General features: G+C 35.2%; 1 protein-coding gene across 6 annotated transcripts in view; it reads left to right on the forward strand.

Moving 5' to 3' along the window:
• PPP1R9A (protein phosphatase 1 regulatory subunit 9A) overlaps nt 1–17,500 on the forward strand; it is a 361,745-nt gene that overhangs the window by 209,198 nt on the left and 135,047 nt on the right. For all 6 annotated transcript variants that reach the window (XM_027775319.1, XM_027775318.1, XM_014591219.2 and 3 more), the window contains exon 3: nt 4,850–4,970. In XM_027775319.1, the coding sequence (XP_027631120.1) occupies nt 4,850–4,970 (121 nt within the window). The remainder of the gene's footprint in view (nt 1–4,849; nt 4,971–17,500) is intronic.

Raw genomic sequence — 17,500 nt, forward strand, 5'->3', positions numbered from 1 at the left:
GAGGAGAATGGAGGAGAAGGGATTGCGGCGTGACCATCCCCCCTGGGGGGTGATTTCTCGCTTTCTGTCTCTATGTCTCTCTCTGTCTGTCTGGCGAGCGCACGCGCCCTACAGTGAAAATCTCTCCAAAAAAAAAAAAAAAAAAGAATGTGGTAGACTCAGACATGGAATGCATTTATAAGCCTCCGAGAAATGGTGGGTGTTTAGAATAAAGACAGTGATATATAGGAGGGTTCTTCATCTCTGAGGGAAGATGGCTGAAAGAGAGCCAGGAGAAGAAGCAGCAAAAGGACTTCATCCTGTTCCTTACCCTAAGAGGACAGCCTGCCTGCTGCAGAGACTGCTCGCCCATGGAACAGAGACTATTCTGTTAATCTTCATGTCACATGGGCACCCAACAGCTGTACTATAGCCTAGGACCCAGAAAAAGAATACATCTGAGAGAGATTTGGAAAAATGCAAAACTATCTGATGATAAGTTGAATACCGAAAAAGAAAGAAGCAAAAACCACTCAAGGATATTCAAGTATGGCTTGAAAAAGACCTTGTTAGGCAAATAAACCCAAACAGATTTCCTAATTATATTTTAAACGTATATTGTTTAATTGCCAGAGAGCATGTATGTTTGCCAGAAAGAGAAAGAGAGAAAGAGAAAACACTTCCTAATGGAGCATAGTCATGTTATAAACTTTTCTACATCTTATCAGGATTTTGGACACACACACTTGCCTGACATGTTTTTTAAGTCAACCAGGGCTGGAATTCAAACTGTGGTTTGCTATGTGGAATCCAACTCTCAGTAAATATTCAACCACTGTACTACAGGGCCAGCCCAGATTCCTTGATATTTAAATGAAAAATTTTACTAAAGGAACCAAAGAGTCAAGGATGATGATTGTTGAGCCTCAAACTGGTGACTTAGAAGATCAAGTGTAAGAAATGTCCCGAAGTAATTATCAAATAATAGAGCAAAAAACCCAAGGATGATCATGAAAGAGTCCCAATATATAAATGTAGGCAAGAGAAGGGGAAAAGGCAATGGAGGAGGAGAGATGTATTAAATAACAGTAATAATCAATGAAAAGTTTTTTGCCCAAGGTTGGGATTTGCTAAATCTGGGTATGGATTGTGGCATCATGACCCTGTTGGGATGCCTGTCTCTTTGTCACTCATGGAATGAAGAAATGGGTGAACTATTTTAGATTATAGAAAATGAAGGAAAGCTCTTTAATTCATTCTATCAAAACAACATAACAGTTTATACTAACATGTTACAAAAGAGGATTACTGTAGTACAGCTCCAATTATGAGTAAATGTTTTAAATTTTTTCAGTGAAATGATATATCCAGTATAGCAATATTTAAAGAGAAAAATATATTAGGACCAAATAGCATCTTAGGTACAAAGATAGAAAATGGCTCCTTTTAGTGAATTTATTTATGTAAAATTTAAAGAAAAAGCCTATAGTCATATGAAAACATTTTATAATAGTTTAACAATTTGAAATAAAAAATTTACATAGATGAGCACACCATGGAAATGATCCAAATAGTATGCAAACTATAAGTCATAATATTAACAGAATTCTGTCTTTAAATTAGAAATGCAAGATATTTCAGTTAAGACCTAGAGTCAAATTTGTAATGTCATTTACATGAAATGATCAATATAAACAAAATGAAACATGAAAAGCATCTCCTTTTGCTCATATAGCTAGATCCATATTTATGTCTATATGTATCTAGAAAACCAAATTAATTCTAATTTAAAAATATTAGAATTGACAAAGTAATTTGTGAAGGAAGAGGCCAGATCCAATATATATATAAATTCAGGTTTTGTTTAATATTCATATAAAGAACCTAGAAATGAAAATGTGGAGAATATTTTATTTAAAATAGCACCAAAACAAGAAAAACTTGCTAAGTTTATTATTAAGAAAAAAAGAATTCATAGAAAATAAAATCCTTTCGAAGGACATAAGATATAAGCAGATTGAAAGATATACCATATTCTTTGAGAAGATTTGGTATAGAAAAATCTCTGTAAATTACTATGATGCACACTCTGGTGAATACTGCCTCACTTCTCACTAGCAAAGAAGGGGCTATTAAGCGATCATAGACTCCTTTCCTGAGAGGGAAAATAAGTGTTAAGCACCAGAGTGTGATGGTATTGTCTTCCATCATGGTACAGGTTCACTGTCTGTTCCTTTTTTTTTTCACTGCTTGGCTGCCTCAGTGCTTTTCATGTCCCTAGGAATGAGTGCAAGGGAAGACAGGTTGGTTGCTGAGTTCTTGGTAGTGAAGCAACAGGAATCAGAGGTCTTTAAGTAGGAGGCTCTTGACTTTACCCGCTTGACCCATATCAAGGGAAGTTGTGTAAGGATGAGGTGCTCAAGAAGAGCAGTCATCTGGTCTTGATGGAGTGGCTGTGCTCTTCCTTGTGTTGCTCTTCTGACTTACCTTATTTTTGATGGTAGTCTGTATTAGAATTGAGGATAGTTGAAGTTAATGTGGCTCTTTCTACAACCAGTTCTGCAAATCTGAGTAGTTTTTCAGTTATAGCAAAGAGGGAGCTATTGAAGGACAAAGTTTTACCAAGGACTGAGTCCAGGCAGGGAAAGTGGATTAAAAAACCAAGATCTAACTGCCAACACCAGATAGTTACGGGAAGAAACTATTTAATGTCTTGACAGTACAGACATTACATATTTGACAGAAGTCCTTTCATATGGAGTTATGAGAATGTTTCACTTACAGACCATCATTGGCTTGCCATGTGATAATTCATAATGGAGAAAAACCCCACAAGTATAATGAATGTGAGCAAGAATTCAGCCAACATGCTAATACTCGTGTACACCAGAGATTTCACACAGTGGAAAAACTCTGTGCCATTATTCTTTGTAGCAAGGTCTTCAGTGGTCATCTCCTGGACAACATAAGAGCAGCATGCTTGGAAGAGAACTTATATTGATGTAAATACCACGGGGAGGCTTTAAGTGATCATTCATCTGTCTTTACCATGAACAAATCTACACCCCAGAAAAACTCCATAGATGTGATGAATATGAACAAGTATTTAGCTAACCTTTATATACACAAGACAGCTCATGTGGGAGAGAAGGAAGCCCCATACATGTAACCAGTGTGGAAGTGCCTTTAATACATACTGAATCCTTTATGTAAACTAGAAAAGTCATTCTGCAGAGAAACCATAAAACTTTAATGAATGTAGGAAAATCTTAAGATTCCTCTTGATGAATATCAGAGTATTTGTAATAGAGAAATAACTGGAATGAAATAAATATGGGAAATCATGTGAATGCAGACATTCTAAGTGTAGACAAAAGTCTTCAGTGACAATTCATATATTAGTCCCATTAAAGTTCTCACATTAAAGATACCTATGCCTAGAATCAATGTGGAATTGTCTTTAGCTGGGATTTACATCAGAAAACACATTGAGGGAGACCACTTTAAAGATTTCTCTAGCATGCACCTGAGCAAGCAAATTGCACTTTGGTGAAAGGACATCTTTTTAAACATAGGTAGAATAAAAATGTAGGATTGTGAATTGTACTTTTAAATGATTAAAGTAGAAGTCAGTAACAAGTAATAATCAGTGAAGTGAACTCTCATCAAAAGAATGCTAATTAAGAATACTTAATAGAAGTTTTTGCTGAAAAGCCTTTAAATGCATCTAACATTCTATTGAGTATATAGGTTAGTTTTTCTTTAATAATACTTCTGTATTGATTGACTAGTATCTGTTTTGTTTTTGTTTTTGTTTTTGTTTTTGTTTTTATGCTGCTGATAAACCCTAATTACAAAGACTTGGAGGTTATCAGAAAATAACCTTGAATGTTACCCCAAAATGTGGTACACAAAATAATGTAGCTTTTGTTTTGTTGATGTTAAGCTATATACAGAGAGAAGTGGAAATAAGGATAAAGCACATGATTTGTAAGTAAATGAAAAAAAAAATCTCAACTATTTGTCAGTATTGTTCACAGGGTCAATAAATGGAAACACAAGTTGTGTTCCTTTTAATAGAGAAGTGATTGGATACATGATACCCTCTCACCATGAAATCTTCACTGTCATTAGAAACGATTTAGAGCTTATTAAGTTTATATGCATGAAGTAGTATTGAATTTTAAAAAGCAAGTGGCAGAGAGTACACACACACACATATAATGTATATTTATATATGTATATATATGCATATTTGTCTTTATATCACAACTTTTTATATGCACACACACATATGTGCACCCACACAATACACTATATATATCCTTGTATAGTACTGAGTTGTTGGAAAAGTCATGACGTATTTTTCTGTTTCTATGCAAAAATACGTCATGACTTTTACGATGACCCAATAGCACAGAAATAAATACTCAAAGATGCATAGTATCTTAGTAAGTGAATGGACAAGTAATGGAGAAAAGACCATATGAATAAAGTAGAAATTCTAGATATGATAATAATCACATTTATTTAAATATATGTGTGTGTGTGTGTGTGTGTGTGTGTGTGTTGTGTGTATGTGCTTTCATGCCTAGAATAATTCATAAGATTATTTAGTAAGTCTGTGTTTTGAATCAGATTGAGGTAAGCAACTGCACTAGTAAAATGAAGCTAAACTCATGAGCCTGTTGAGGGATCTTATTTGATATCCTTATTCTTCAGTTTAGAACAACATTGCTAAGGCATGCAAAGCATGTATCTTATCCATAAAGAAGAAAATAGTTAGAAGCAGCAAATAAATCTTTCCATCTTATTGCAGACTAGTGTAAAACCTAGGTTGTTCCTTTTTTTAATTTTTTCTTTTTCATAGATGAGGATGGTCTTGGTATAAGTATTATTGGAATGGGTGTTGGAGCAGATGCTGGACTTGAAAAGCTGGGGATATTTGTCAAGACAGTAACAGAAGGTGGTGCTGCTCAGCGGGATGGCAGGTAAGCTGCTATTATTAGTGAATTAAATTTTTTTAGGAAACTTTCCTGGAAATTTCTTTCAACAGTAGTCTTTTCTTTTATTCATTAGAGGGCACATGTGCTTGCTAGAAAAAGGAAAGAGAGAGAGAAAGTGAGAAAGCACCTACCTCCCCATGAGGCATGGTTCCCTCTCTTCTGCTTCTCCCCTGGGGAGTTTGAGCACACATGCACACACGCCTAGCATGTCTTTTAAGCCAGCAGGTCCTGTATTTGAACCATAGGGTTGACCTTGTGAGATCCAGCTTCCTTAACCACCAGGCTATGAGCTGGCCCCATCTTTTGATTTTTATTAAGGTACTGGATTTCAGTATTTGTCAGATGTGGAAAAAGCCAAAACACTAGAATTACTTTCTGTTTTATAGTTAGAATATCTGCTTTTTTAAAAAAATACATATTAAATACATGGGACTGTGGATTGTTTATCCATACCTGTCTACTTTGTTCATCTATCATCTGGGAAGTGAACAGAAACATGAGTATATATGGCTAAAGAACGTGTACTGTGGAGGTCGACATAAATTTAAGAAGCAGAAACAAATGATAATAGCCTGGTACTTTTCAAAATAGCGAAAGTAGGAGGGAAATTAGGAACTCTAATTCTGTATTGACAGTATTTCTGGAGTTCAGTGTTTCTCCAGATGTGTTCTACTTAAAATCACATTTTTGAATATCATTTAAACCTATAGAATTAAAATCTCTAAGAGAGAGGTCTGGCAGTCCACATTTAAATGTCTACCTTGGATAATTCTAATACACAACAAGGCATTGGATAACCATTGTTTTTTGTTTTAATTTTAATCATTGTAAGCTGAATGTATTCTTTTTTTTGTTTTGCTTTGTTTTTATTTTTATGAGAGTGAGTAAGGGGTGGCATTTTTTTTTTTTCTTGACATAATTTCACCATTATGATCTTCTGGTCTGCCACACCCAGTTATCTAGGAGTGCAATTGTGTGCCACCATGGCTAGCCTATTCAGGATGCTCTGGGATTTGAATCCAGACCCCTAATGTGACCTTAGCCTCACATAGCAGTACCTGAATGCTTATATTTTTCCATGTCTGGGCTTCAAGATGCATATATCCTTTTTTTTAAAAAATTTTGCCATAGGATATGTACACTCATCAGGGAGACGAAAGGGGAAGAAGAAAGAGAAAGTTAGAAAGCACCTCCCAGAGGGTATGGCCATGCTGCAGTCCCTCCCATTCCACACACATGTGCCTGGCATATTTTTCAATTTGGAATTTGAACTGTGTAGTCAGCCATGTGGGATCCAACTGCCTGAACTACCATACCATCGACTGTCCCCAAGCTGCTTGTATCTTTAATATAAAAATTGTGATTAATTCTTACTAGGCTCCTGATGCATCAGGACAGGGCTAGAAGCAGAAGATCAGCAGGAGAAATAAAAATATATCTCAAAATATGATTGCCAAATTCAAATAAATATTATCTTAAGGAACGCTGGAGAAATTGCTTTGAATTTTTGCATTGTTTCAGTTTATATTACTTAACCATCTTATCTGGGAATATAAAATATGTTGAAAATAATTTGTGACTCTATAGTGAGACCAACAGTAGCATTATTTATTTTGAATCCTAAAAACACATATTGGTACATACATATGTGTTATAGAAGGAATTAAATTGATTTCCATAAACAAACAAAAAAATCACACCTTCTGTATCTTCTTTATGTGGTTAGGGACCACATCTGTTGTTGTTGTTGTTGTTAATCGCCAGAGGACATTTGGTGATTGGCAGAGAGAGAGCTAGAGAGAATGAGAAAGCACCCTCCATGGAGAATGGTCATACTGAAAACCCTTCTCCTCTACTTCTCCTTCCTTTTGGGATTTTAGGTATGTGCGCATATGTGGTTGGCATGTTTTTTAAGCCACTTGGCCTGGGGCTTGAACTATGTGGGATTTAGCCACTTTAACCACCATGCCACTGGCTGGCCTGGGACTACATCTTAATTAGAAGCCTTGTTTGTCTTTCCATAGCACTGAATATAATACTTTGTACAGAGCAGATTTGAATGTTCAACTGACTGCATGTGTATCACACTTACAGAAAGTAGGATATGAATACTTTGTGTTGGAAGGTAATTTATTGAGTCTTCCTCCAGAGTAGTTAAGGATGTAAGTTTTTTTTGCCTCATCAGTGAATTACATCATGATAGTAGTAGTTTCCATTATTTAGCTTTTTTTTTTGAAGTTTATTTACTTATTTTTTCCTGTGAATGAGAGAGAAAGAGAGAGAGAGAGAAAGAAAGTGATTGGCAGAGAGAGAGCTAGAGAGAATGAGAAAGCACCCTCCATGGAGAATGGTCATACTGAAAACCCTTCTCCTCTACTTCTCCTTCCTTTTGGGATTTTAGGTATGTGCGCATATGTGGTTGGCATGTTTTTTAAGCCACTTGGCCTGGGGCTTGAACTATGTGGGATTTAGCCACTTTAACCACCATGCCACTGGCTGGCCTGGGACTACATCTTAATTAGAAGCCTTGTTTGTCTTTCCATAGCACTGAATATAATACTTTGTACAGAGCAGATTTGAATGTTCAACTGACTGCATGTGTATCACACTTACAGAAAGTAGGATATGAATACTTTGTGTTGGAAGGTAATTTATTGAGTCTTCCTCCAGAGTAGTTAAGGATGTAAGTTTTTTTTGCCTCATCAGTGAATTACATCATGATAGTAGTAGTTTCCATTATTTAGCTTTTTTTTTTGAAGTTTATTTACTTATTTTCTTCCATGAAGACGAGAGAAAGAGAGAGAGAGAGAAAGAAAGAGAGAGAGAGCATCCACAACAGAGTCCTGACACTGTGATCCAATCCCAGCAATAGCCAGACCTAGATCATGGGCAGGTGTCTGCCTGGCATACCATGGAGGTCTCTAGACAAGAACTCAGCACCTTCGCATGTTGGATCAGAACAAAAGAACATCATGTTTTCCTGCAGTACCACCTTCCACCCCTTTTCTGTTACTAATTTAGTACCTTTATTCTAATGGAGCTAAAATTTCTTTGTAATATCTACTTTATTTATCATTTAGAGAGGTAAAGACAATCACAATGAAAAGGTTTCTTGTGTGGGATCAGGAAGTTGGGAGAAAATATATATACACATATATATTTTCTGCTTATTTAACATTCCTTGTCAAACTGAAATAAATTTTCTTAAATAGGAAGAGTTATTAAGAAACTGAAGCAAGCCAGAACACTATAATACAGAATTGTATTGATTTAAAGCTAAAATAAACTTGAATACTTTACAAAAATTTTGAGTACATTAAAAATTTCCCATGGATAATGTTCCAAAACTATCTAGAGTCAATGCAATATCTATCAAGTTATCAATGGCATTCTTCACAACATAAAAAAGTAATAAAATTTGTATAGAATCACAAATGACTCTGAATAAACAAAGCAGTCCTGTGAAAAAAGAACAAAGCTGAAGGAGTTACATTACCAGTTTTCAAAAAATACTACAAAGTTATAGTAAGTAAAACCACATGGTACTAGCATATAAACAGACACATAGATCAAAGAAATAGAACAGAGAAACCCAAAATAAATCTACATAATACAGACAATTAATTTTCTTTTTTTTTTTTTTTAATTTTTGGAGAGGTTTTTGCTATAGGGCGTGTGCGCTTACCAGAAAGATAGAGACAGAGACAGAAAGTGAAAAATCATCCCCGGAGGGATGGCCATGCCGCAATCCCTTCTCCTCCATTCTCTTCTTGGGATCTTCGGTACATGCGCACGTACACACACACACACACACACACACACACACAGCCTGAATTTAAGCCACCGGGTCCAGGACTCGAACCATGGTTGACTACATGGGAGTCCAGTGACATAGCCATTATGCCAACTGCTGGTCCTCAGAATTAATTTTCAATCAAGGTCCCAGGAATATTCAGTGGGAACAGAAAGTTTTTTCAATGAATTTTGCTGGGAATATTAGATATGTATGTGCAGAAGAAAGCAATTAGACCTCTATTTCTCATCATGTACAAAAATCAACTCAAACTGAGTTAAAGTCTTAAATGTAAGACCTAAGACTATGAAATTACTAGAAGAAAATATAAAATTACTAGAAGAAATATGCTTCAGAACTTTATCTGACAAAAATTTGTTTAGATAAGACCTCAGAATCACAGTTAACAAGAATAAATACAGACAAATGCCACTATATCAGACCAAGAATCTTTTCTGTAGCAAAGAGAACTAATAAAGTGGAGATGACCTACAGAACGGCAGAAAATATTTGCAAGCTATACATCTGACAAGAGGTTAATAACCAGAATATATAAGGAACTCAGGCAATGTGCCACCAAAAAATATATAAAGAAGAAAAAATCCAATTAAAAAATAGACAATCTGAACAGACAATTCTTAAGTCCGATAAATATCTAATAAGAATATAAAAAAATGTTCAATATTATTGATTAGCAGGGGAATGTAAATCAAAACCACAATGAGACTGGCAGGTGGCATGGTGGTAAAAGGCACTGGACTTACACATGGCCTACTTACACATGGTTCAAGTCCTGGACCTAGTGGCTTGAGTTCTCACTTTCCCTCTTTCTTTCTTTGTCTTTCTCTGATCAATCTAGAAATAATAATAAAATAAAATTAAAGCCAACAAAAAATTACAATGAGATATCACTTTACCCCAGTTGCAATGGCTATTATGAAATCAAAACAAAGAGAGTCAGCTCCAGCAGAAATAATACGCTGTTCAAAACAGTCTTGTTCCTATGTGGCAACTGTCATTTGAATTCTTGGCCCAGTTGGCCTGAAATATGATGGTTACATGAGTGAATTCCTAAGATCTAAAAGGCTGGAGACAAGAGGAAGGGCATCATGGTATGACCAGATCCTGTGGAGGGTTCATCTTCCCTTCTCTCTTTTGTATGCATGCTCATGCATACACCCTATAAAAATGGGGGAAAATGTATATATGAAAAGCCATAAAATCAGAATGGCAGCTGCTGGTGAGGATGTGGAGAGAGGTGCACTGCTGGTGGAAATGTAAAATTGTACCGTCATTATGGCAAACTGGTGATTCCTCAAAAAAACTAAAAATAGAACTATGTTATGATCTGATCTGGTAATCCCACTACTGTGTATGTATCAGTATGTCAAAGAGCTATTTGCACTTTCAGCTCTGTTTGAAATTACCTCTATGGAATTGATCTAGTTGTCTATCAGTGAATGAACAGGTAAAGAAAATGTGGTGTATATACTTAATGAAATAATAATAATATTATTATTATCCGAGAGGAGAATGGAGGAGAAGGGATTGTGGCGTGGCTTTCTGTCTCTCTGTCTCTCCCTGTCTGCCTGGCGAGCGCACGTGCCCTATAGCAAAAGCCTCTCAAAAAAAAAAAAAGAATAGCTATTGTTAATAAAAATTTAATGTCAATAACAACTTAAAGTACTTAGAATAATCTATTTCAAGTGTTCAAAGCGGACAGCAAGGCTATATGTTTGAGATGATAGATGCTTTTTGTTCTGATTAGATCATTACACATTATATGCATGTGTTGAGAGGTCCCACTATATTTTATAAATATTTACAACTCCTATGTATCAATTAAATATTACAAAAAAATTTTTTTAAATGTTTCCCTGGGTATTTATTTCCTGAGTTACCCAGTGCAGTTAAAAGGGTTTCAGTCCTGTTATTCTTTGATATTATATCCTACATTCTAAATTCTAAATGTTAATTAAGGAACATACTAAAAATACATTTGGGATCCACTTTCATTTGCTTTAGGTTTCTATTTTTCTCAAGTTTTGTATTTTTTTTTCTTTGAGATTTTTGTTACAGGGTATGTTCACTCTCCAGAGAGACAGAAAGCGAAAAATCACCCCACAAAGGGGATGACCATGCCGCAATCCCTTCTCCATTCTCCTCTTGAGATCTTGGGCATGCATGCACACGTGACTGACATGAGGTTTAAGCCACCGGGTCCAGGACTGAAACCACAGTCAATTGCGTGGGAGTCCAGCAACGTAACCATTATACCATCTGCTGGTCCCAAGTTTTTTTTTTTTTTTTTGCTATACAGCATGTGAGAGAGAAATAGAGAGAGATAGAAAGAGAGGGAAAGTGAGGAATCACCTCACAGGAAGGATGGCCATGCTGGAGTTCTTTCTCTTCCATTTCCTATCATGACTTCGGGTACACATGCTCATGCATCTGCTGTGTTTTTCAAGCCACCAAGTCTGGGACTCAAACTGCATAGTCAGCCATGTGGAATCCAGACACCATAACCTCCACACTGAACTGATGGCCCCTATATGTCATCATTTTTTAAATTATTATTATTATTTTAAACATTTGATGGCTGTACATCATTTGACTTGTAAAGAGAAATTACTGAAAATGAAATACACCTCAGATCAGTTCAGTTGAGAGTACTATACATATCATCATCAACAGATAATATGTTATCATTTAAAAACACTGTCCTTTTTAGTTTTACTGTGGGAGGCATCAAATATGAAATTAAAGTGTTATGTGTTAATAGTTTATATTCATGCAAACATTGGTTTTTAAATAATTTTGTTTTTGAACATCTTTTGGGTAATAACCAACATATAAAATAGATGAAGAGTCCTGTTCTTATGCTTATTTTGCAGAAAACTCATCTTCTCTTGGTACCTGCCTATGTTCCCAAAGTACCCTCAAGCCTAGGAGAAGCCTTTATGGGAACTGCTGTTTAAACTGTGTTTAGCTATCATATCCTCTTAGTTGATAGTTTCTTCTCTGTGCACACTCTCGTGTCACTCTTCTAATCAAATGTTTTACATGTTTACCCCTTAGGGAGTTGGGATATTCCTGAAGTGGAATATATTTTCTTTCCTTTTTTTTTGTTTTTAAGAGGTTTTTGCTTTAGAGTGTGTGTGCTCACCGGAGAGAGAGACAGAGACAGTGAGAGGGAAAGTGAGAAGTCACCCCCCATGAGAGGTGGCTACATTGAAATCCCTTCTCTTCCATTCTCCCAGGATCTTGGGCACACATGCACATATGCCTGGCATGATTTTCAGGTCACCGTGTCCAGGATTCCAACCCTAGTCAGCCATGTAGTAGTCTAGCAGTATAACATCTGCTGGCCTCTATGGAATATATTTTTCATGTAAATTTAAAACTTCACTATCTAGCATTTGGGGGACTATTTCTGTTGATCAGAGTTCATTTTAATGTTTCTCCAGCTGGTTTCCCTATCATTCATCTTTGGTTGCTTTGTTGACATAAGCCCTCTGAGGTAGGGTTGGGTTCTTTTTCCCCTTCCCAGAAACACCATGTCAATAAATAACTATTCAGTAAAGTTAAACAAACCCTGGAATAGTCCAACTTATGTATTTTTATTAGCCTTCGGCCCATTGATTCTGGTTTTTAGATTAAGAATTAAGGAGTCTAAGCAGTATCAAATCCAGGCTGAAGAGCAGTGGCAGGGCACACTTTGTTTATTATAAGCACATGGAAACTGTTGAGGAACTAGACAGTACAAGATGGCTTTTACGAAGTAGTTAGGTACATTCCCATAAATTCCATTCTAGTAGACTGTGTTTCCAGGGGAAACCGGCTATTTCCTTTGCTGTTCTGGAAACTTTTTAGAGTGTCTATAGAACTGATTGTTTTTTCTACTTCAGGATGGTCTGATATAGAGATCTATTCATTTAATTTTTACTAGCAGTAGTTATCCCTTGTTTTTTCCCATGGTTTTAATAATTACAATTTTCTTTTAGTACTTTTTGCAGACCTTATTTTTAGGCACATGGCTGTGCATGAACTTGGGTGCATTTATGTAGACACATTAAGAAAATTAAGAAGTGCTATTGTTTTTTTTTTTAATGCTTATTTAAGTTACTTGGGTGGTGTTGAATTTCGGTTGAAAGACAGAAGCTCAAGAACATGCCTGTTAATTCTCTCTGGCTTTGACTTTGAGTTATAGATTTTAGATCTCTGGTCTAGAATTCTTGACTTATTTTATGGATATGCATGTGTATGTATTTAGTAAAGAATGGGTGAATATAATGCTTCAGTGTAAAGAGGAACTTTTTAGATAGTTTTCCCAAGCATCATAAAATGCTATGGGCAGTCATAAAATTAGCATGTGCAATGACATTTCAAAGTTTTAAAGTAATTCATGTTCATGGTTGAAAATTTAGAAAATGTTGACAAATGAAGAATAAAATAAAAATCTCATATAATCCCTCCATCTTGAGTTGACTAGGTTTGAATTTCTTCTTGTGAATTTTATTACATATTTTTTTTCTGTGCAAGCAGCTTTATTTATTTACTTAACAAACTCAGGGTCAACAAAACATATGTTTTATATATTTTGTTATACTTGTCATTCATCAAGATAATATTTATTGAATGCTTAGTACATATGCAGGCAGTATGCTATCCTCTTAATATTTTGCATTACATTTAATCCTGTTAATAACCTAGATTAAATATGTATTTTATTATTTTTGTTATATATATTAAGAAACTAAGTCTCCTCATCTATTCACAGCAAGTAAATGGCAAAGCCTGGCTGTAAACTTATGATATGTGATTCCAGATCCTGTACTTAAATACATTGTATTATATCAAGTCATTGTTTTTAACAATAATTAAGAGTATAATGTCCTGTAATATTATATATGTAAACCATTTCCATATTCTTATACTATTATGTGGTTCAAATATATTGGTGAGGTCAGCATTTTTACATAGAAATGATTATGCTTGTCTCTGATTATTTTTTGAAATTAATTTCCTGGATTAGAATTACTATGTCAAGGTGCATTACATTTTAAATGGTTTAGAAACGCATTGCTAAACTGCCCTTCAGAAAGGCTAATTTGTACTCCCCCTAGTAGTGTAAGAATAGTCTGTAATACTCTCATTGGGTATTATGTTATAAAAATCTTTAATAATTTTATAAATAGGGGCCAGCAGGTGGCACGGTGATTAGGTGGTGGACTCCCACATGGCTAACTGCAGTTTGAGTCTCGGACCTGGAGGCTTGAAAATCATGCCGTGTGTATGTGTGTGTGTATGCGCGCACATGCCCAAAATCCCAGGAGGAGACTGGAGGAGAAGGAATTGCAGGGTGGGCATCCCCCCTGGGACATGATTTCTCACTTTCCCTCTTACTGTCTCTCTCTGGCAAGCCCATGTGCCCTAAGGGAAAAACCCTAAACAAACAAACAAATTTTGTTTTTTGAGAGAGATTTTTTTGCTATAGGGCATGTGCGCTTGCCGGAAAGACAGAAACAGAGAGACAGAAAGAGAGAAATCACCCTCCAGGGGGAATAGCCATGCCACAGTCTCTTCTCCTCCATTCTCTTCTAGGGATGTGGGGCACGCATGCACACGTGGTGGATGTGTTTCAAGTCCCTGAGTTTGGGACTTGAACCGAGGTCGACTACGTGTGAGTCCAGTGATCTCACCATTTCACCATTTGGTGATTCCAATAAACAAACAAAATTTATAAGTGAGTCATTATTCTTTTTCAAATTTTCATTTTTTTGTTTTTGAGCCTTTTAAGATGCTCACTTGCCACCTGTATTTCTTTAAAAAGTAAAAAAAAAAAAAATGCCAGAGGGCACATACTCACACTACACAGAGACAAAGAGGGAAAATTAGAAAGCATCCTCCCTGGCCACACTGCAGTGCCCTCTCCTTTTCTCTCTCCTTTCAGGATTTTGGGCACACGTGCACATGTGCATGCACCTGGCATGTTTTTCAAACTGCTGCATATGGAATTCAAACTGCACAGTTGGGCATGTGGGATCCAGCTGCCTTAAACACCATGCAACAAGCTGGCCCTGTATTTCATTTCTTTTCTTTTCTTTTTTTTGTCCCTCAGATTTTTTCTTTTATGTTCTTTCTCTTTGCTTTGTTGTTAGACCAGGTCTTTCTGCCCCTTTTTTTTAGTTTCTGTGGGACTCTTTCTCAGTTTATCTTTGTCTGTTTCTCAGTGTTATTATTCTAAAACTATCCTTTGTGTTTCCCTTCTGAACAGTAGTGCACAGTGTTATGTAGTGTTGCCTTCTGTATTTTTGCAGTCATAAACCAGGATTTTGTTAGTACTTTGAAGACAATGTTATTTCTTGTCTATTGAATTCTTTACCTCAGTCTGGAGTATCTCATTCATGTCTATGCTGATTTTCCCCCCAACTTCCTTATACATCTGAATCAAAATAATAATTACTAAAACTATAATGTATAAAAGGCCATATGATATGTCAGTTTATGTGCTAACCCTTTTATGTCCATTTTGGTAATCTTTACAGTCAGGATAGGTAGTAGTTTTACAATTAAGTGTTAATTGTCTCAGTTAAGGGTTAATTGTTATCGCAATTAATGGTTGAAGAAACATGATTTTATAGAAAATATAATTAAGAAAACTGATATAAGTGAATGAAAGCACCTATATAAACATTTGTTCAAGTAAAACAAGAAAAATACACCGTTGTACTGAATGCTGATTATAATTGATAACACTGCACTTTTCAAAATTGCTGAGAGTAAATTTTAAATGTTCTCACCATAAAAAAAATGTTAAGTGCTTGAAGTGATGGATATGTTAACTAATTTGGTTCAGTATCCCACTTTCACACATTAAAACCTCAACTTGTACTCCATAAATTTGTACCCCATGAATCTATTCAGTTATAAACTGTCAATTTATAATAAAAATGCACTTAAATAGAATATCAATTATTTAAAATTTTGGCTATAATATGTTATTAATTTAAATGTAGTGTTTTACATATCACAAACCTTTTAATAAGATATTCTTTTCTCACTCTCATGTGGTATCCGGAAAATACTTATAAATTGTTTTACCTTGTACATGATAACCATTTTTATCTACTTATCTTTCTATATTCAGTCACTATATATCATTACAGCTTGCAAAATGAATTTTCCCAGCATGAGTACACTGTATGCCATTTAAGTTGCATTTTGTCCCCCAGTACATCATTCTTTTTCAAAGTATTTATTGTTGTTCCTATTTTGTAGATTTGGAGTTGTTTACTACCAATTTTTAAGGTCCTGAAACTCAGCTCGTCAATCTCCCTTATTCATTCTTTACTTCTAGATCCGAATGGACTTTACCTCAGATTTTCTCTCTCTTCCAAGATTACTTTGTAGAAACCTTCATTCCTAGTCTGCCATCTAGTATATATTTTTTTTCATATTGTAATTATCTTATTCTAATTCTCTACATAAACACATTTAAATATCTCTGAAAGAACATGGAGATGAGAAACTGAACCTTGGGGATTTTAATGAAATGGACAGTAAATGGAAGTTTTGGGATTGAAATATCGGTCTGAACAAATCTGAAGACCCAGGTTCTTTTCTTAATACCCCATTTCCTTTCACAGTCATCCCCTTACCCAGAGTCATATTTTTTTTCCAACATTTTGTTACCTTCTACTTCAAGGCTAAGCTTAGAATTTATTCCTTCGCTGACATTGTTTACCTCTCGCTAGTTGAGCTTAGCTGAACTCTTGGCCTCTATACTCTTGAAGGTAATAGTCTGTCACAAATGCATGTTTTATATTCAGTTATTGCCATCATGTTTATATGTATTGAGTGTAGGTCCCCAGATTCATTGTAAACTCGTTACAAGCACGTGGACCATGATTATATTTCTGGTATTTTTCCATAGCCCATTGTTGGTACTAGGCTTTTGTAAGCTCATTTGTGCGTGGATTGGTTGCAGTTTTAGGAGTCAATTTTTGTTTTGTCTTTACAACTTTTCTCATGACTTTAAGATTTTAATTTTTATCCTATTACTTTTCCTGAAGTTAATTTCCAATAATCTTTAGTCGTTGTAAGGGTCACATCACCATTTTTTTTTTCTCCACAGCTTGTGAGTTTCTTAGGTTATTTGGAAAAAACACTGTAACTTTACTGTGGATTTTTTATTCTCAGTTTTTAAATTTTGTTCTATGGTTGCATTTCATCCTCACTTCAAAAAATCAGTTGCCCACTTCTCTTAACATCAAACTATTTTATTCAGACCTTTTTTGATGCACTTATTGTAATGTTTTATAGTTTATTACATTTCTATGTCTCTATCCCTCTGACACACACATATGTCATGTATACGCATGTATACATATAAGTATATGCAAATGTATTTTTATGTGTGATATTCTAAAATAGGGACCATACCTCACTCAAATTTTATCCTAGTAACTCTATCCTTGGAATATAGTCAGGATTAAATAATCCTTGCTAAATTACTGGCTGATTAAATCAATTGAATCAATGAAACAAGCATGTTATTTTCTGCTTTTATATTTTTCTAGCACTTTTGCTATCATTTTTTCTCACTAGAGTACTTAGTTCCTTCACTTGTGCTAGTTTTATCACATTTTATCTGAACCATTCTGACAAGGATGTGTATTTTCAGAAATTCTTTGATCTAGTTTGCTTTTTCTTTATTATT

Source organism: Tupaia chinensis, unplaced genomic scaffold, assembly GCF_000334495.1.
Source record: "Tupaia chinensis unplaced genomic scaffold, TupChi_1.0 Scaffold000544_1, whole genome shotgun sequence".
Taxonomy (NCBI): domain Eukaryota; kingdom Metazoa; phylum Chordata; class Mammalia; order Scandentia; family Tupaiidae; genus Tupaia; species Tupaia belangeri.